Source organism: Mercenaria mercenaria, chromosome 9, assembly GCF_021730395.1.
Source record: "Mercenaria mercenaria strain notata chromosome 9, MADL_Memer_1, whole genome shotgun sequence".
Lineage (NCBI taxonomy): Eukaryota > Metazoa > Mollusca > Bivalvia > Venerida > Veneridae > Mercenaria > Mercenaria mercenaria.
The window spans coordinates 29,725,411-29,748,031 of NC_069369.1; the positions used below are offsets into that span (position 1 = coordinate 29,725,411).

A 22,621-nucleotide genomic window follows, 5' to 3' on the forward strand; every position below is an offset into this window, starting at 1 on the left:
TCATTAGGCAGCTTTTGTTAAATGTCTTATTATCAGATAAAATAGATCAAATATGATAGCACTACTTCTTGGCTACTACAAGTGGTCTTATATGACATACTATTAGCGAATTCAATTAAAAATAACACGAGCAGCTGTCTTATTACCAGTAGAGTAAAGAAGTAATGTTTCCTAAACAGGATATTGAATGACAAGAACTATTTTTCTACGCAGTGCATGCTTTTTTTTCAACAAATCACATTTAAACATTTAAGTCGATTTTTACATATGACTTTTTTTCAAGTTTAAATTTTTATAACAATAAACGAAGAAAAGGAGCAGATCACAAACAGTACCCTAACTACATCCTGTTGTCTCCAGTGCACTAAGTCCACTAAATCCTGAAGAATTAAAATTTGAACTACTGTTAAAAGCAGCGCCATATCTATTAAACATATTGTCTATAACTGGTTCAGATCTGCGCTCGTATGGTGGGTACACGTTCCTCTTTGGGTTGTACGAATATTTCCATGGATTATGCTTCAGAAATGGTTCTTGGCTCACTGCCAAAACCTGTGTGTCCGTTTTATGTTGGGGAGAAGCCGTTGGTAGCCATGCTGTTGTTGTTGTTGAAAGGGGAACAGTTCCCTGTTCAGCAGGTGGTAATGATTTAGAGAATCTGCGATATCTAGGCGGTTCCTCGATGTCTCGCCCAAGGTATGACTTATTGTATGTTGAATGATAGTCGTAATTGGTTACTTCACGTCCCAAATGTTTCAAGTAATCTTTATCGGTACTATGTAATCGCAGATGTGGGTCTATCAAGTTTCGGCCTAGATGTCTTGTGTTTTGTCCCTGCAATATAAAATGCTTCTCATAAACAGTCTAGGCTGGAGTAAAAAGTGCAACAATTCTTGATATCCAAGATTAAGCTTTAACCTGTTGGCGGCAAGTGATTCTGCCTTTGCGACCAGTGCAGACCAAGATCAACACGCACGTCCATGCAGGCAGATCATGGTCTGCACTGTTCACTTTTCAGTCAGTAAATTTTCAATAAACACCCCTTCAAATAATAAATGGTATTGCCCAAATTGAACGATGGACCAGTCCATTTTAGAAATTTAGCACGGTAAAGGTTAAAATATATCTTGACAATGGGTATGCATTATACTGTATCTAGAAAAGTTCTCTGTCATTTGGTGACTCTCTGTATATACAATTCTAAAACAAACCAGACGTTTCTAATTGTATACATCTAGGATTAAGCAATCAGTTATTTTTCCGAACGTATGGCATTTCATCATTCTTACCTTCAGGTGAATAAATACCAGCTGATAAATACGTATTGCATAACTTGATTTTTTTATCATTAGTTACTCAAAACAATAGATATTAAATGAGAACGCAGATTTTTTTAAAGATATTTTTGTTTGCCTTAATAATACAAAGGATCATAAATATATTATTAAGGCATTGTATGTTAGAAACTATACAATGCATTAATCCTAGACAATGTATAGAATATATCGGAAAAATCAAATGTAAAGAATTCAGTTGACCATTTGACAGTTTCATAAATATTCATGTCAAATGAAAGTTAAAGCTTTTCATGTTTATTCAGAATTTAATAATGGTAATGGAAAGTTTGTATCATTAAGTCAGAGATTGTCAAAGGCTTTAATGTCACGGAAATTTCATATTGATCCATTCAATTACTTTCTGTAATATCAGTTCTTAATCTTTGTATTTTACCAGACTATTTTCTGCCCAGCGCACTCATATTCACACTCTGCCCAGCTCATTTTTATTTACTCTCTGCATAGACTCAGTCACATTCACACTTTCTGCCTAGCCCACTGATTTAAAATTTCTGCCTAACTTGCTCATATTCATTCTTTTTGTCTAGCTCACTCTTATTCACACTTTCTGCTTAGCTCGATCACATTCACACTTTCAGTCTAGCTCACTCACATTCACACCTGCCTAGCTCATTCACAATGACCCTTTCTGCCTAGCCCACTCATTCAAAATTTCTGCTTAACTCACTTTTATTCTTAATTTTTGCCTGTCTCACACTTATTCACACTTCCTGCTTAATTCATTCACATTCACACTTTCTGCCTAGCTCAGTCTTATTCACACTCTTCCTAGCTCACTTACATTCACACTTTCTGCCTAGCTAATTCATTCAAATTTCTGCCTAACTCATCCATTTTCACACTTTTTGCCTACCTCACCACTCTTATTCACACTTTTTGCCTAGATCACTAGTGTTCACTTTTTCTGCCTACCTCACTTAAATTCACACTTTCTACCTAGCTCACAAAGTTCACACTTTCTGCCTAGCACACTTATATTCATGCTTTCTGCATAGCTCACTCACACATCCACACTTTCTACCTAACTCATTCACACTTGGGCTTTCTGCTTAGCTCATTCACATGTCAAACATATTCACACAATCTGTCCTGTTCAGTAACATTTACACTTTCGTCCAAGCTCACCCATATTCAGACAATCTGTCCTGCTCACTAACATTTACACTCTGTCAGGCTCAACCATATTCAGACAATCTGTCCTGCTCACTAACATTTACACTTTCTGTCAGGCTCAACCATATTCAGACAATCTGTCCTGCTCACTAACATTTACACTTTCTGTCAGGCTCAACCATATTCAGACAATCTGTCCTGCTCACTAACATTTACACTTTCTGTCAGGCTCAACCATATTCAGACAATCGTCCTGCTCACTAACATTTACACTCTGTCGGCTCAACCATATTCAGACAATCGTCCTGCTCACTAACATTTACACTTCTGTCAGGCTCAACCATATTCAGACAATCGTCCTGCTCACTAACATTTACACTTTCTGTCAGGCTCAACCATATTCAGACAATTTGTCCTGCTCACTAACATTTACACTTTCTGTCAGGCTCAACCATATTCAGACAATCTGTCCTGCTCACTAACATTTACACTTTCTGTCGGGCTCAACCATATTCAGACAATCTGTCCTGCTCACTAACATTTCCACTTTCTGTCAGGCTCAACCATATTCAGACAATTGTCCTCCCACATGACCTTCGTCAGCTCAACCATTCAGACATCTGTTTGCTCATACATTTACTCTGTAGGGCTCAACCATATTCAGACAATCTGTCCTGCTCACTAACATTTACACATTTCTGTCAGGCTCAACCATATTCAGACAACCTGTCCTGCTCACTAACATTTACATTTACAGTCAAGCTCACCAATATTTGAACAATCTGTCCTGCTCACTAACATTTACATTTACAGTCAAGCTCACCAATATTTGCACAATCTGTCCTGCTCACTAACATTTACATTTACAGTCAAGCTCACCAATATTCAGACAATCTGTCCTGCTCACTAACATTTACATTTACAGTCAAGCTCACCAATATTTGCACAATCTGTCCTGCTCACTAACATTTACTCTGTCTTACAAGCTCACACATATCCACACTTTCTTCCTGATCCTTTTACATGAACTCTTATATTGAGGAGTACTAGTCTCCACACCTTCTACCAAGCACAAGGTCTTCGGTGTGCTAGTGCAGTGTAAAACCCATTGCTAAGACTATGTGCTTGTGCTTGTGTTGTTGTACAATTTGTTCTCAGGTCATACTGTGTACATTCTGTATTTAAGTGTGACATGTTTTTTGCATAGAATAAAAGAACAGGCTTGACAAAGTGCTGAAAGTTGTGGACTCTCTGTAGACACTGTGTGTTTGAAAATGCTGAATACCAAGTTCATTTTTATCTGCTGATAAAACTTTGTTATCAACAGATTGTGCGAAGGAATGAAATGCTTAACCCCTATCATGCTATACACAATTGATTCTGCCTTTGCGACCAATGTAGATCATGATTAACCTGCACATCCGTGCAGTCTGATCATGATCTACACTGTTCACCATTCGGTCAGTATCTTTTTGGTAAGAACCCCTTTTAACAGTTAGTGGTACTTTCCAAATTGAAAGATGGACAAGTTTATTATACAAATTTAGCAACTTAATGTTTTATAATGTATGGGGGATTTCTGTTATACATTGACTTTTAGCTTTATTGGTGAAGCAAGTCCCCAGGTACAAGACTGGGCAGTATTTTGGGCAACCATGGTCACTTGGGTAGAACCACTGACCTTCCATCGGATGGTTTGCTAGCACGCCTCGGGCTCACAGAGGTGGAGTGCCAAGTAGTGAAATCCATAAAGTGGTGACCTTTAAACCATTCATGAACTTGGAGTGAACCTCCTCCGTGTAGTATCTATTTCAAATGGAGAATAACACAATAAATAAAAATAAGAAAATTGAATGTACAAATGTGTTAACACTAATCTTATTATTTATTTTGTGATAAATGTCTTTTCAAATGTGTTAAATGGTTGACAACCATTTGAAAAACTCTCAAAGAAGTGTTTACCTGTATTTATATATCAGCTTATTGGTCATACAATATAATGTACACAAATAATTGGCAGATAAATAGGTTTTAAATTATTCAATATTTAAGTGCATATACTTCAAATGTTACTTCAATACAGGTAGGGTATCGATTATCCACGGCTGGTATAAGATTACAAGTTGAATGAAAGAATTTTAATACATGTATCCCCTATGGTACATATTGTATACAAACACTATTTTTTATTTGGTTCATAATTAAGTAATATATATTTTAAGATTTTTAAATGATATAAATATTGGTACAATATGATACACATAAACAATTTTGTAACTCATCTGCAAAACCAAACTTATTTTGTTGTACCCTGTTTCTTACAAGGAAAACATAAGCACTAGAATGCTGAAATGCAATTAACCCATCCAAATGTTATTGGAACTGCCACAATAATTGGGTTTCTTTTTGTGTAGCTTTTTTAAAACACTAAAAGTGTGCACAATAAGTGTTGTTAATGGGATGGGGGTAATAAAAATGTGTAGCAAAGGCCTTGCTACAGCAAAGATTTTGACTGATTTTCAAGTACTTTCAATGTATGAAAATGTTATGTATGTATTTATATATTTTATTCTTTTTCTCTAAACAAAAATCGTTATATCAAATAGTACCTTTTTAGCTCACCTGAGCACAAAGTGCTCAAAGGTGAGCTTTTGTGATCGCCCTTTGTCCGTCGTCGTCAACAATTTGACTCTTAACACTCTAAAGGTCACAATTTTGGCCTAATCTTAATGAAACTTGGTCAGAATGTTACCCTCAATAAAATCTTAGACGAGTTGATACTGAGTCATCTGGGGTCAAAAACTAGGTCACCAGGTCAAATCAAAGGAAAAGCTTGTTAGCCTGCCCGCTTAGCTCAGTAGGTAAGAGCGTTGGTCTACGGATCTCGGGGTCGCGAGTTTGATCCTCGGGCGGGGCGTATGTTCTCAGTGTCTATTTGATAAACGACATTGTGTCTGAAATCATTAGTCCTCCACCTCTGATTCATGTGGGGAAATTGGCAGTTACTTGCGGAGAACAGGTTTGTACTGGTACAGAATCCAGGAATACTGATTAGGTTAACTGCCCTCCATTACATGACTGAAATACTGTTGAAAAACGGCGTTAAACCCAAAAACAAACAAACAAAAACATTCTAGAGGTCACAATTTTGGCCCAATCTTAATGAAACTTGGTCAGAACGTTACCCTCAATGAAATCTTGGACGAGTTCGATATTGGGTCATCTGGGTTCAAAAACTAGGTCACCAGGTCAAATCAAAGGAAAAGCTTGTTAACACTGTAGAGGCCACATTTATGACTGTATCTTCTTGAAACTTGGTCAGAATGTTAATCTTGATGATTTCAAGGTCCAGTTTGAATCTGGGTCATGTAGGATCAAAAACTAGGTCACCAGGTCAAATCAAAGTAAAAGTTAGTTAACACTCTAGAGGCTACATTTATGACCATATCTTAATGAAACTTGGTCAGAATGTTAATCTTGATGATCTATAGGTCAAGTTCAAGTCTGTGTGAGATGGGGTCAAAAACTAGGTCACTAGGTCAAATCAAAGGAAAAGCTTGATAACACTTTAGAGGCCATATTTATGACTATATTTTCATGAAACTTAGTCAGAATGTTAATCTTGATGATCTTTAGGTCAAGTTCGAATCTTGGTCATGTGGGGTCAAAAACTAGGTCACCGGGTCAAATCAAAGGAAAAGCTAGTTAACACTTTAGAGGTCACATTTATGACCATATCTTAATGAAAATTGGTCAGAATGTTCATCTTGATGATTCCTAGGTCAGGTGAGCGAAACAGGGCCTTCATGGCCCTCTTGTTTATTTCTTGGCAAGGCTATATTATGGGTTAGCAAAAAAATTATTTTCTGTTGCAAATCTGAAAAACCAAAAAATGCATTTAATACATTTATCATAGTTGGTCAATGTATATTTTGGAGTGACCTTTATTACATTTTAGATTTTGGTAAAAAAAGAGGTTAGAACTAATTTGAAGCTAACTTCTCTACTCCTTTACCAATTTCCAATTCTTCCCCACAGTTTTTCCAACAGAAAAGTGATTTTCTGTGCAAACTAATTCTAAGGCATTACTATATTCCTAGAACCATTTTGGCTCGTGTGCAGCGCCTTCTGCCTTGGGGACAACTATATTGTGCACCAGTTCATCTTACCAGATTATAGCCTAGCCGGTACATCCAGGCTGGACGTATACTTGAGCTTGTATATTCCTGCACAATAGAATGACTATTTGTTTACAGATATATGTCTGTAATCAGACAGAGTCCCAACCGGTCTGTGATTTACTTAGGTCGGAGAGAAGACGTAGCGATGAATATATTTAAAATGATATAGATTCGTAGAATCAAACACCACTCAAAACTTTCGTTACAAGATAAAGATCTACAGCGCGTCCATGTAATGAAATGTGGTGATTTTCTCATTTTGCCATTATTACAAGATACATTTTCTATATTCTGTCAAATCAAGAAAACACTGCAAAACATGTTACTGATAATCTACCATGTTTTGCTTTAACAGGCATCCATTATCTACGGGTATTAAGTCTCGCAGATATACAAGTACCAGATCAAAAACGGTCTATCATTATGTGCACGAAAAACCCGTATATTGTTTTACACAAGGCACTGCACATGCTTTTACTTACATCGCCAAAGTAAACTCCGTGATTCTGGAAAGCGTTCCTGTTGTCATGCTCAGAAAATCTGTTTGACAATCTGTAATTTCTCTGTAAAAACAGAAAACAAAATATTAAAGATGTAAGAGTTACAAATTGCATACGAAGGAAAGAAACACGATGCATACAAAGGTAGTATGCCGACTTATTATGCACCCTGCGCTCTAAAACAAATTCACGCGGCAAAAAAAAAAATTAAAAAAAAGTAGAAAGAACAGCTGAAATCACAACTGATAAATAAATAGAAGTATAATATACCGGGCGTTTGCCAGAATTTGGTCTGTCGTTCCAAAAATATGCCATTTTATGTTATCCAGAACAGTTAAAATCCAACAGAACCTGTCTTCATAAATATTTAAAACGCCCTGTACCAGTTTGTTAAATTTTAAAATTCATTCATTTCAAATATCCCATCAATCAAAAATTCACATTACATATACGTATATACACTTTTTAAGAAGACGTGGTATTGGATTAGAAGCTAATCAAACGAGCGTTGTACGAATCAACACTTGGGAAGATCCCTGGTTACTGGGCACTCGGGATGATTATTATCAGAACAGCTTGTTACATTTTATTGTCGCACGGTGGTAGCTTTGTTATCTTTTATACAAGCACTTAAAACTTATCTCGGATCTTACACGTCGCATATCGCAAAAATATTGATATAGAACAAGGGGTAGATATTTCATTACGAGACGACCGCGGAGTAATGGACGTATAGATACGATGAAACCGATAAATCGAAGTGCGAAACGATAAAGACAGCCGCGATAGCGGGATTGTACAGATATACCTTGACAATGTTACTGAAGTTAACCGAAACATATGCACTTTTTCTCGCTTATCTTTAGTAACGATTATCTTTTGCAAAAATATCAACGGCCGCTGTAACAGCCATCAAAAACCCGTGCATTATTCCATTATATGACGGCATTGCATCATATACCATTACTTGTCTTATACGATCTCGTGCATCACGCATAACTACGAAAGCGTTTTTAAAACGGCATGCCCGAAAAGACGTAACATGTGGACGTATTTTTTTTTTCAAAAAAATATTATATACAGAGGGATCCAGGAAAATGCTACAATATGCCATTTTCGTCCATTAGAGGTTCGTCAAAATCCCGAGACGAACTAGGTAACCCCTGGTGTGCGAGAATGCAATATTCAGACGTTCTCATTTATCTTTCTAACAAGAATTTTCACTTTCTTTTCACATACTTCACGGGAAAAAATGGTTTCAATAGCAACGGTCTTGTACAGCTTGCGGGTGCAAATTAGCGTCACCAACACTGACGTTCCCGGATACCAGAAAGGTCATATGTTCAAACTTCTGTCAGCATTTTTAATCATTGGCAAATATCCCAAAAACAAGCAAATGGACCTATACATTTTATTTCACTATATTATAGGTCACATGTTTATTTAAGACTGAGAAGTTTCATTAAATTCTACATTGCAGAAAAACTTCTATTCGGGAAAATGTTATGAAAAATGTGATTTTCCCATAGATTCCCATTATGAAAACTTGCATGATGTCCTAATTTTTCAAATCAGTCTAGCAAAAAAAATCAAGCACACGACCCTATCTTTTTGATTTGCTGAAGTTTCTAAGTATATTCTGAAGTTTTGAAAAATCAGGATTTAATCAAATTCAACATTGCTGAAAAAATTGGATCCAAACGTGCAGAACTACCTTAAGTCACGCGGACATAGCACGGGTTATCTGGCGACTTTTCAACTTTATGGCTGCGGAAGTCCCCGGGTGTCTCCTCGGATATTATTTGATGCCTGGCAAGAACCGCCGACTAGGCATAATAGCGTCCTCCCATGAAAGGGCTTTATAACCTAGGCGAGCCGGTTGTAACCCTATAGCAACCGGTGGTATAGGATTCGAAGTCAGCAGTCTTGACAGTCCAACAAGTTCCCAGAAATGTATTTCGCCGCTGCCGCGTATCGTATCTCAGCCTTTGCAGCGGAGTTTGAGACAATATGAATGTCGCTGTTCACCTTCGTCAGGTTATTTTCGGTAAGAAGAAATCAATCATAGATTATGAAGGATTTACGTTTTAATTTAATATAAATGTTTGTTCTTATCGCATAATCCGAAAAGAAATCTTCCAAATAAGTTTATCGTTGTTCAAATATTTAAACGAATTGGAGAGAAAACATTAACTTTACAGAATGCGCCTTCCGGCATGACTACTTGTATTTCAGTGAAATAGTTTTTGAAATATTCATGCTCAATGAATTTGTTTGCGAACTGTCTGGATTTGAAAGAAATGTTAATGGACCGATTGATTTATTATCGACTTTAAGTAACGAATAATAAAATTTTAATGTAATGAAATGCTTCACATTGTCAAAACATTTTAATTGTGCTACAGCGAGGCAAAACATGGAATCAAAATCAATGAAAACGGCCGCGTTGTTATTAAAATCTCATTAATAGTTTTAACAATTTTAAAAAAGCATTAAATCCGTACTAAGCTAATTTACACATTTCCGTTTTGGTACGACCATACATGTTGTTCTGATGTCTGTCTTTAGACAAGATATACACGCTATTCAATCGAGAAATAGGCCTAATCCCCAGCTCGCTAAATATCTTTAAAGACAAAAAAAAAAAAAAAGACTCGTGCTCCGCGTTTATGTTACCTTGACAAAATTACCGGCCCTTTAACAGCTCGACTAGCTAATAGTCCGATTATAAATTTATTTTATTATACTTTCATCTTTCATTCTGTAAAATGCTTTCTGTTCGGCAGTAACAGAAGTTAACCACATTAGCATATAATTATGGTTTTAATGAACTTAACATAAATGTAAGGATTGTAACCAGTCCTCAAACATGTCAATATAGCAGCTCGGTCCGGTAACAAGTAAAATTATACTTACGTCGGATTTTGTCTGAAAATTAGGTGGTGGTGGCATGGGATACTGTGCCGAGGATGACCGGAATGGTCCAGACAACATGGAACCCGTGCTCGTAGCGTCCTGACGCTGTAAACTGCTTGCTGAGTGTGCACCACGATGTTGAAACTGAAACAGTTGACAAATTACATTAACGATTAGCCTGTTGGCGGCAAATGATTCTGCTTTTGCGACCAGCGCAGACCAAGATCAGCCTGCACTTCCGTTATTATGTTGACGTCACGCCGACGTGGTATTTAGCGCCATGTACACATCGAGAAATAGCGCTTTCAAATTTGATCAAATATTTTACTTAAAACGCGTTTAAAACGAAATTTCGCAGCACAACTGTCTCGATTGATTCTCACACACACACACACACACACACACACTGATTTGGTAATTTAATAATTCGCCATCGTTTGCGCTTTAATTGAAACTATTCCAAAAGACACTATTACCATTTTCGATCCATGCGTGCATAAACGTAGGAGCGTAACGACCTACCATTTGGCGCAAAACATGCGCGAAGAAACAGTTCTACGAAATAATTCACTCGGGCTACGCCCTCGAGAAATTATTACGCTCGGCGTCATAACCACCCATCGTGTATAAATAGTGTTAAAATACTGTCTTCTTAAATATTGACCTCTCTGAGTGTCACATTATTAAATCTTATACAGTACATAAATGAATGTAATAAAACATGAAATATGACTTCGAATGCTAACAGTTATATATAATATTAACATTCAGTGCGTATTCTATGACACGTTTAAGCCTAATTGTTGATAGAATAATTATAGTTATTTTTGAATGTTATATTTCAACTGTTCATCATCCATCATTAAACAGTACTATTTGTTGAATAATGTTAATTTGTTTAAATGACATTTCATTATAATAATTATGTTGTATGCATGACGATGTACCATGAACAAGTCTTTAATAAAATTCTGTTCTGTTCTGTTCTGTCATCGCGAATTAACTGCATTAAAACCTAAGTAAAAGTTTACATTAAGCATGTTATGTGTTGTGCAAACTACGGTGTTCAAACAGTTCTTAAAATCTTGTCAACAAACATAGATCAAATGTAAATACACAAGACACATTGAGTGCTGAATTTATGAATTACTGTGCTAGATATGGAAAATAAACAAAAGAATTGAAATTGATTTTGATACAGCAATATCCTACATGAGGTGTATATTAAGGTAACGGACACTTATCCAGGAGATGACTGGTTCGATTCCAGTTATGACACGAACATTCAGGGCCTCAAAACACTCTTGTATATACAGAATTTGATCATAAGACAACTGGCTTTAAGACATTTTGTAGTTGCTCTGGAATTAGCACAGAAACTTCAAACTAATTCTACGTCGCTTCTTTATTTTTTATTTTCACCTACAGAAGTAGATTACAAACAAACTAGATTTCATATTTTACATTCATATCTTAAGCAGTTTAACAGCATAAACGAAAATACCTATATTATTATGTGGGAAACAATCTTTAGTAAAAGATAAGTATGAAAAAGGTCTTCTCTAATTTCATACCAGCGGGCTAAATATCACTTTGATTATGCCTTATTATAGAGGGCCTTTTGTAGTCTAATGCATTAGGATTATCATGTTTATATCTTATGAAAAGCAATTTGGCAGATAAGTGGGCAAGGATTATTTGACTTTTCAACATCGTCGGCGACCCAAATTTTATCAACATGTACATATTACAATTATGTGTATTTCCAGTTCCTGCCAATATAAAATTTCCGATTTTTTTAACAGATTAACATTCTACAAAAGCATATTTCTTTTCTTAATTTGTCTTGAAATAAGACTAAAGTAAGGCTAATAAATCTGCCGAAATTTGTTGATTTGTCGCAGTTTTTGTTTAACTTCAACGAATGAGAGGTTATGAGCCGATTTTTATATTCACTTAATGGTACTTCAGAAGTTCAGCAGAATATAATCAGGTTATAAATATTTTCTGATAAGCAAAAACAATATTTGTCCCTCTATGTTATCATCCGACGTCTTTTCGTTACCCTAGGTAACAGTCTTTTTAAGTCTTAAATTCTACATGCGGTGGCGCAAGTCAGGAGTGAGAAGGCTCCATCAAACCCATTTGTTAAACAGCGTTAAACTATATCAGCTTTCGAAAAATTATTTTCGGAAAATCTACAAAAGAATACATGCTTGAAGCAGAATATATAATACTTACCCAGATACCGACTTCCGTCGCCGGCGGTACATGTCTCCGGCCTCTTGCCATTATTTTATTCCTTTAATTTTCTACTCTTTTATATAATTTCAACAAACTCTGTTTCCTGTAGTTGTGCCACAGAAAGTTTTTGTTATTTTGTTTTTAATCCGTGTATGTTTAGCCGATTAAAGCATGCTAGTTTTACAATCGAGTCTCTATCAAAAGTTATTGGAACTTTAAATTCATTGAAATTATTAAATGGTCCGTGAAAGAACTACAGAAAACTCCATTGGTTATGCGACGGATATCGAAACCGATTTACGCCACAATTAAACGTCAGGTTGGCGCGAAAAATAGACCCTTAGCAACGACGTTTCAACGTGCATTTTTTACGCGATTTTAAAACCGTGACGTATTGGAAAGCTCCCCGAAATTAATACATCAGAAAAGGGCTTTTAACACTGTAGAAAGTTGTACAAACTCACCGAAGAGGGATTTCTTTGACCGCCCAACGTTTTTTTTTTTTTTTTTTTTTTTTTATTTTGCACGTATTAAACATTTATTATTATTATCTCTCTTCTTCCCAGTTATTATTAATATTATTATTTTGCTGCTTTCAATCAAATCAGTGGGGAAAAAATCACGTTTCATAAATGCTGCCACCTTTTGACTCAATATTTAAGTGCAGTTAACGGCTTACTAGTAGTATAACAAAACAGTTTTGTCACAGAAATAATTACTAAAATGTGGCGGTTAAACAGATAGAAGGTCAGATAACGTCAACCACATTAAACTTCTTCTAAAACTTCAAGATTATGGTGTCTGTCCACAAGTCATCAAGTGGTCTGATGCATTTCTACTTGACTGAAGTCAGTCTGTAGTTTTGGAGGGCGACCATTCCAAAGAAGTACCTGTTGGACCTCTGTACCTCCTAATTTATATTGACGCTCTCCCATCTTCAGTCAAGTCTCAAGTCCGAATCTTTGCCGACGATACTGTAAATTCTCCCAATGACAGCAAAATCCTCCGGGAAGATCTTAACAAGGTAGAAAAATGGGAAAATGAGTGGGACATGGAGTTTAATCCTTTTAAATGCCAGGTACTACACATCACAAAAAACAAGACTGTCATCAAAACCAAAATATATACTCCATGGCCACATTTTAGAATCAGTTGCCAGTGCAAAATATCTTAGTGTTGACTTAACCGCAGATCTAAACTGGAATAAACATACCATTAAAATAGCTTCAAATGCTTATAAAACTCTTGGCTTCATAAAACGAAACATCACAACAACCAATGAACATTAGCATACAAAGCTCTTGTCCGTCCGCAGTTGGAATATGCATCTACCATATGGCACCCATACGCCCAAGCAAACACACACACAATAGAAATGGTTCAGCGTTATGCACTTCGGTGGGTCACAGGTGATTTCTCACCTCTCTCCAGTGTTACAGAAACGCAAGGAAGACTGGTTCGGTGCTCTCTTGAACATAGAAAATTGGATTCCCGCCGTCTTTTTTAATTTTTTTTTTTATTTTTATTTTTTATAAAATCTACTAGAATCTATCATCTTGTTGCCATCAATCTCCCAAGTTACATTCAAATACCATCTAGATTTTCTAGACAGATGCACCCGTATAGTTTCAGACAAGTACAGGTCACCTCTGATTACCACAAATTTTCATTCTTTCCACACTCAGTTGTATTGTGGAATAACCTGCCTAGCCATATAGTTACCATTCCTGACCTTGATGCTTTCAAGGTGGCTGTGGCAACCATCCAGTACTAGACCAGAGAGCAATGTTTTTATCTTGATCTTTTAATGTTGCTCTTTTTATTCACACTTACCATGCTAACATTCTTTTAGCCTATTCTCACCCTATGTTGGCCCCATCAGTCTTTTAAAACTCTTTTTCAACTTAACTAACAAGTCGACGCGCACCCCATGTCTATAACACGAGAGGGAGAGAGAGAGAACTTTCTCCAGTAGCCCATGCCATATTTCATTTTAGCGTCACTGTGGTCGTTGTTTTCCTTTTCTTTTTAAATAAAACTGACATTGGCCCAGAATGCAACCTCAACCTTTCTTTATCATAAATCTAGTTTCAGTTGGTCCCGTTTACCCCACTGTAGTTATTGCCTTTCCACTTTTACTGGTTTTAGTAAGTGCAATTGATCTTGAGGTTCTTATAAGCAATCGCAACTTTGAAGTTGTGTTAGATTCACTTTAATGAAAGTTGAATCATTGAGCAAATATTTTTAGCAAGTGACCTCGACCATGCTGAACCACATTCTAACTCATCTATTAATCCAAACCACAGCTGTAGATCGGATATCATACAGTTTGACAAAAGATGTTCACCAATCTAATGTCACTTTGAAATGTTTCGTATACACACATTTCTCTTTTTAATTGCATAAAGTTGCTTTTCACATATTACTGACTATTTCTCCTACCATAAGACACAGGTGTAAAAACAATGACTCGGACCATGGCTGATTCGGCCCAAGTTTACTTGACTTATTCGGCCTAGATTGTTCCTGACACTAATATCATGAGTAAAATTAACATTTATGAGTATTAAGTTTAATTTCTAATGTAAAGAACAATTAAAATGCTTATCAGATGCATAACTGATGCATTTTAGCTAGTCAAAACTTCTTACCTGCTTGTACGGTGTATATTTTATGTTATAAACGTCCTTTCTTAAAGTTAAATCCCTATTATCAACATTATTTCCTGAACATTACTGAATCATCCAAAATATATGGCAATTTTCTATTTTTATTCAAAGTATTTGGTCCGAATCAGCCTGTTTCCACATTGAAATGCGTGCTCTGTAATGGCATTTTGACAGTAGAAAATGTATACCTAACTTGAGGGCCAAGCTCCATAAAGTAATTCATATTAAAAAGAAGTCATTTAAAGGCATTTCTATTTTTAGCTTTAGCGGTCCCTTGAAAGGACCATGTGCACACACCAAAACAAATTTGGAACAAAACGTTATAATGATGCTACTGACCAACTTTGATGAAGATTCATCCATCAGTTCATGAGAAGTCAAGGGCCAATCACTCCCATTTGAACAAGTTAATAACAGGACCTTGACCAAGTTTGATGAAGATCCATTTCAATTCTTTGCTCTAGCAGCCCTACTGTCCCAATTTGAAACATGATAGAGGACCTTATAATAATGCTACAGTCAAAGTTTGATGAAGTTCCATCAAGTGGTTCATGAGAAGTCTTTTAAAGTTTTTTTTCTATTTTTAGCTCTGGTGGCCCCTTTAAGCTGAACCATTTGAATAAACTTGAAAGTGGAAGAAGCTGCAGTTCAAGCGAGCTAAAAAGGAAATAACATCTTTGACCTCTAAAGTCTGATCTTGTAGAGATCATAGTGTTAGATTGAATGCTTGTGCCAAGTAATTTGATTATCAGTCTATATATACAAATACAAAAGATATAGACTGGACAAGCAAAACCAAGAAATGACCTTTACCGGCGACCTTGTCTTTTCAGCTTGGGGTAGGTCTTACATGCAACACATTATCTAGTTATGGTAAATGTTTGTGGTAAAGTACTTGCATATCCGACATCTATTCATACAAATGACAGACAAAACTTCTATTTAAATCAAAGGTAGGCATAGGGGTCTTGAACAGATGGTAAATGTTTGTGCCAGTTATTTCAATATTGATGGAGGCATCAAAATATTCTAGCAGAGAAGATAAATGACCTAAACCTTTTACCTGGGACATTGACATTTAAGGTAGAGGCATTGTCCAGTTTTCTTTTTGCAGCAGTCATTTATGCCAGTTATTACAAAATTGGATATACCTGTAAGGCAACAAACTTTTATGCCATATAATTTTGTGCTCAGACAGACATACAAACATACATTCACTCACAGTGATAACACTACATTATTTTAAATGGCAGGCATAAAAATCTGCAAATTAGACAAGAATTTCTCATAATAGTGTGAAATTCTGTTTTACTGATAAAAATATTTCCTAGTTATTTTTGCCGATTTTATTAGCTATCCACAGTTTGATCCCCAAAAATGGCAAGGGAGATAATTATTATGGATATTGTAGTTATCGGTATGACTCAACTGGTGCAATAATCGAATAAAGGTAAATCCACATCTAATGTCCCCATGCATCACCAACTTGAAATAATAGCCCATGCTTAAACACAGGATTTACTGTTATAACATCTAGAAGAAATAACAAGATGACACTTTGTACAAATGTTTATTGAATAATTCCAACATCATAATCTGCACATGATATGATGATAACCTATACATTGGTCTCGTACCAGTGGCATGTTTCAATACATATACAACCTACACAAACAGCTAACCAGTCTACTTCAGTCTGCAGACCAGTCCATTATTTTATCACCTAAAACATTCAGATCTGGTCAGAACATAAGCTTTTTTTTATGTGTTCTCAAACTGCCAGTGTACACAGATGAAATCCAGGGGACAGAACTCTACATGGAACATTCATTTCATTAATAAGTTTAAATACACCAAACTAAACCTGGGAAAAACTGCTGCAAAAACAGTTTAAACATATTTCAACTCGAAAACTGCCCACGGAATTCACATCACAGTTCATTACTTGAATCTGTTCTTTGTAACTATATTCAATGCCTCTGTCGAAAGAACAGCTTCAAGCTTTCAATCTTTTTCAGTTCAGTGTTTCATCTGGTACACATAGTTATACAATTTAATCATAAGGGACATATCAAACTCTCAGATGTAACAGACTGTCCTTACACATAAATGTCAAATTTCATGAAAATCTACCTTCAGCTCACCGTTAACGTAGGTTGTAAAGCAATGAAATTTCAACTAAATGTGACAAAAAACAATTTTATGAACATTTACACCTTAAAACATTTAAACATCTGCTTGACGGTGCTTACATGGTGTAACAAAAACATCAGCTAAACTAGTTATGAATGATAATTTGAGCTGTGCCATGAGAAAACCAACATGGTGCATTTGCAACCAGCATTGATCCAGACCAGCCTGCACATCCGCGCAGTCTGGTCAGGATCCATGCTGTTCGCTAATGGTTTCTCTAATTGCAACAGGCTTTGAAAGCGAACAGCATGGATCCTAACCAGACTGCGCAGGCTGGTCGGATCCATGCTGGTCGCAAATGCAATATGTTGGTTTTCTCATGGTGCGGCTCATTTAACCTCACAAGTCCTGCATTAAATAAACCTGGTGCTTTTTTTGTTCTCAAATTGTTTGCAACAGTGGCCAAAATTACTAAAATCAATTTTTTTTCTTCTAACTGATCATCTGAAATCATATGTGACAACTCGATTATAAGTCAGACTTATATATTTCATTGTATTATTTGATTGGCAAAATGTAGACTTGTGTATGAGTATATGTAAGTAATAATGTGTAGTTTTGCTGACATTTTCGATACATTTTGCTGCCTCATATATACATGAAAATAAGTGATAGCACCGCTATTAATACATGTACACAGTTCAAAATACTACAAGTACACAATGAATGAATGAATGATGCAATGCAAAATATATGTAGATAAGAAAGTCTTTACATGTCTGTATATTAAGGTAGTCGTTCACCTCAGACAGCCTTTACGTCACTAGTTTGGAACAGTTAAGGTACATTTCGCATTTGTTTCACAAATCTTAAAACTTAAGCATGTAGTATCAACATCTCATTCTTGTTCTAATCATTTAATTCATACATAATTCTTAAGTGATATCTATATGACGACACCTGCCTATACTCCACAGCAGACTTAAAACAGAAACTGAATATTAAAATTTGTGCACTTGCTGGTATTACGTATCTACAAGGTGCAGCAAATTGCAAATACAAACTTCCTTCGCTCAAACTCGAATAATTTGAATATCGCCCTTCACTTGAACTCACTGTCAGGTCCGACAAAATCCCTGTATTATGTAAATGGTTCGATGACTCGAACAGCTGACAACTCCAAAAATTTTGCCGATCCCAACAAGTTTGAGCGAACGAAGTTCGACTGTACATTTATTCTTTCTTACACATACACACCATCCAAAATAACTCCAGTAAGACTTTGTAGTTATGTATCTAAAATAGGTTATCTATTTTACCAGTCAATGCATATTGTTAACATGCATAAACGGTAAAGTTACTGTCGAAAGAAACAGACATAACACGTGCAAGCATTCACACACACTGGTGGTCATGCAGACATTTATTCAGTGTTTGTAGAGCGTAACAGTCACAGATTTTTTTTCTATAATTTTGTAAAGTGGCATGTATACGACCTTAATATATCTACATCTACCATTTCAGATCAATTTGAAAAATAACAATGCCATTAAACAAAATTTACAATATTGATATGAGCAGTGTGCTTAGAAAAAGGGACAAGCTTCCTAGATAGAAGACTTTCATTATTTCAAACTACATGTAACTATAACTTACTGTAATAATTAAATTTTATCAGTGAATGTACCATAGGATCAGACATCTGTAACTGTAATTCTTTTGGTGGGAATGGAAAAAAAAAAGCTCACTAAAAACCCCTTGAAAATCAAATTGCAACCGTGTTTTAGAAACTGGATGTCCAGTATATACCCATTTATGTACATTTTATACATGTCTACCATCAGCTAAGTTAAAGATAAAATATGCAGGTTCTTCAAGGATATGTAAAAATTTATCTCATAACATTTTAATTTATATCTCATTTCTTTTAGTAGCATAAAATACCTCAAAAGATCAGTGGTGCTACAAGTAAAATCAACCCTGAACACCATTAATACTTAGATGCAATCAGTATAACACGTCTCCCAATCTGTCATAATGGGATCACCATCAGGGATCTCAGGTGCTGCCAACTACATACAAGGGGCCTCCGTGGCCGAGTGGTTAAGGTCGATGACTTCGAATCACTTGCACCTCACCAACGTGAATTCTTCATGTGAAGAAGCCATCCAGCTGGCTTACGGAAGGTCTACCCAGGTGCATGATGAAATAATGCAGAGAGGGGCACCTTGGGTCTTCCTCCACAATAAAAGCTAAGAAGTCGCCATGTGACCTTAAATTGTGTCAGTGCAACACTAAACCCAACAAACAAACAACATCTAGGATATTTGTTTGTTTTCGGTGAATAAGGAATATATCTAACAGTCTAGAGACAATTTTTGCACTTTCATGGGCACACAGTGCAAGTAAAAGTAAGAAAATTGTCTCAGTTCAAGGTAAGAAAATTCCATCTTTATGAAAAACAAATTTTCTTTTTAATTTCTGCAAACTTATGAGAGAAAAGGCTAAAAAGTAATCCAAAATTATATCATTCACAGTGAGGAATACATATTTAACTGACAAAATGAAGTATTTCAATAAAAACACTTTTACGTTAATACTTAGTTGAAGTTTTCAGTATAACGTATCGCCCCATCTGACATACTGGGACTTACATCAACAACTTCAGAGTGCTGGCACTCTGCACTAAAGTCTTGAATCGTCACCGCGGCAACCAAAATATTTTAACATTCAATGTTGTCTTGTAACTAGTAGCACAGAAGGCATGAAAATAACAAAGAAATAAAATGATAGTATCAGTTTGCTAGATCTATGGAAACTTGATGGTCTGTACAGTTTGCAAATGAACGACATGATGATAAAAAAACAACAGAACTAATGCAGTACTAATGCAGGTGACAAAAAAAGATGCAAATTTCTTCTAACAAAACTTGACAAACATTTTGATTCTTGAACGAAGTTATGTACATAATCTTCATTAACACAAACTGCAAGAAAATGATGTAAAAACAACACATAACCACCAAAATAGCTGTTTTCCCCCTTTAGCATGATATGATTTGACCTTGAAATACTGGGCACGGGTACTACTCTTTCATACATAATGTATCAGGAATTTGTACCGTTAATAAATTGTGTCTACGAGACGTGTTTGTCTCTTAAAACATAAACCGGCTGTTTGGAACTAACAAGGAGCTGTAGATTCCCCAAGTCAAATCATGCTAAACCAAAGTTTTAAAATGATTACAAAAAACATGTGTTCAATGAATGAGATCTTAACATAGCACAAATTGAAAGGTACTTTACAAAACCTAAATATTAGTGAAGAAATACAAAATTATGCATCACTGTTAAAAGATAATGAAGAGAAAGTTTTCAATTTATCACTGGCACTTTTCATTAAAATAAATATTTGTTGACATTTTAGAAGAACTTAGCTCGAAAATCATCTCCCCCTCTTGTATTCAGCCAAGACTAAATTCTCAACTGGATGTTACCAGCACAGGCATTAAAACATGTTTATGTAAAACGTGTGACATTTAATATGATCTTTAATCTTATTTTTCTCTGAATATCTATAATCAGGAACACAAAACAGAAGCGAGAGAAGTAACGTTAAAGACGGCCATACCTGAAATGTTTGTACGGACCGATTTTGATGTAGGATACGCAAAAGAAGAAACATGCGATGATACAAAACAAATTTAGCACACTAGTCTTATGGGGCTTAAAGAACAAAACTGCAAATTTAAATAATGCTGAAACAACAAAGAATGCAATTTATGAAAATTGTAAATTTTCAGCTGGTCCCCGACATAAAAGTTCACTACTAACCGTAATAAGCAAGAACAGAAAATTTAAAGAAATAATGAACAATTGGTTTACTACACAATTTTTTGTTTGCAACTTTGGCAGAGGGAACTAAAAATACCGAAATAACTAAGATTAAATCAAAATGGTACAGCAGCTTCATCTGTTGACATATAATATGCAAGACATTTACAGACCTGGGATACAGTCAAAAACCAAAAGCTTGAATCTACATTCTGAATCCTTCACTTTTCTTATTTTAGTAAGAGTTACCTCGGGAAATTCTGATGGTCACAAGCCTGAAATTAGGACTAGTCTGGAAAAATCCCAGGCCTGGAAGACGAGGTAGGCCCTTGAAATGAATCTTCACTGTTATGATAAATTCAGTCATTCTAAAAATACACACGTCAACTTTCAAAAAAGTGACTGTAATTGTAACAGACATTTTGATTGGCTGATCCATCTGTCACATCCAATTAAAGAACCTTACGTTGGTATAAATTGGTAAACTTGAGCTGCAGAAATGATAAGGTTGTGATGATAAATTCAATTCAAACAAATTCGCTCCAAAAATACTTGTTTTTCCTTGTAGTAGAATGGTTGCTTGACAACATCCATAGGAACACTGGAGCTACAACAGCAAATAAAAATTACTACATGCTCACAGCTGTCATGGTCCAAGATTTTGCACATCGGTGATCGTGTCTTACAGATGTAATAAATTGCAGGGTAATGTCTTCTCATACATCAATCAGTCTGATTTTTGTAGTAATTTTCTGTCCCACATCTATCTTCATACCTCTCTATATAGACTATGGCATTATCCGTTACCTGTTTCATTTATGCATAACAATTTCTGATTGCGTCTCTTTACATCGTAAATGAAAAAGATGCAGAAACGTGTGTACAAACAGTCAACTAATAACTAACTTCAACACTTAACACTTACACAATTGTTCACGGAATACTTTCACAAATGTTTACGTACGAGACATAATGAATAATGATCTTACGTCAACGACGTCTTTAGTTGACAACTGAATGTTTCTCTCCGACAACCGCTTTGCATTAAGTTCACATGGCAACATATCTTTTCAGATTCAGTCACATAATCTGGTATACAAAGTTTATTCTTAAAAAAACTTTGACCACACATTGTTTATATTTTGCAAAAAAAATCCTGTTACAAAAATGAGGGTGAATACTCCATGCTTGTGTGTGTGTGAATGATTTTCACAATGAGATGTGTAGGAAGAGAGAATGGCATGTATTATTAATGAACATCTGAACTTTCTGGCTTTGAAAGGTGGTTTCCCGACTCCGGAAGTGTTGAATGAGGCGTTGAATGAGGGGTGCTGTGTGAGACGGGTGGGTGTGCATCCATTGTTGTTGAGTGGACGCCCAGACTTGCGGCTGCGGCTGCAGCAGCGGCAGGATTAGGGAATGGGTAACCACCCCCACCATTCATACTTTCTGGGTATCCAGGAAAGGCATAACGCATACTGCCAGCAGCTAGAAAAGAAAAAAAAAACATATTTATAGAAGGTACACTTCATAGCAAGACTGCACAAGGTAGCCCTAGTTATACTACTCAATGAGATATCAAACCCAAGTCACAAATGTAACTTGAAATGGATCAGTTAAATAGAAAATAAGGTTCTTTTAACCAGTTCTTTTGCTATCTTCCTTTAAGCATT

General features: G+C 35.8%; 2 protein-coding genes across 5 annotated transcripts in view; both read right to left on the reverse strand.

Annotated features, from left to right (window-relative positions):
- Window positions 1-248: 248 nt before the first annotated feature.
- On the reverse strand, window positions 249-12,600 carry LOC123546815 (testis-expressed protein 36-like). 3 transcript variants are annotated; one of them, XM_045333391.2, is made up of 5 exons: window positions 12,310-12,600; window positions 10,069-10,212; window positions 7,135-7,215; window positions 6,641-6,697; window positions 249-834 (listed from the first exon to the last, which is right to left on the reverse strand). In XM_045333391.2, the coding sequence occupies exons 1-5, from the start codon at window positions 12,358-12,360 to the stop codon at window positions 337-339; spliced, it is 831 nt and encodes a 276-aa protein (XP_045189326.2). In that variant the 5' UTR covers window positions 12,361-12,600; the 3' UTR covers window positions 249-336. The 3 variants fall into 3 exon arrangements, with proteins under 3 accessions (XP_045189326.2, XP_045189327.2, XP_045189328.2); XM_045333392.2 differs by lacking the exon at window positions 6,641-6,697 and having other exon boundaries at window positions 12,310-12,596; XM_045333393.2 differs by lacking the exons at window positions 10,069-10,212; window positions 12,310-12,600 and adding an exon at window positions 7,423-7,708.
- Window positions 12,601-16,537: 3,937 nt separating this feature from the next.
- LOC123546816 (C-terminal-binding protein-like) overlaps window positions 16,538-22,621 on the reverse strand; it is a 45,248-nt gene continuing 39,164 nt past the window's right edge. For both annotated transcript variants that reach the window (XM_045333396.2, XM_045333394.2), the window contains exon 10: window positions 16,538-22,436. In XM_045333396.2, coding sequence (XP_045189331.1) covers window positions 22,198-22,436 — 239 coding nt within the window. In that variant the 3' untranslated portion in view covers window positions 16,538-22,197. The remainder of the gene's footprint in view (window positions 22,437-22,621) is intronic.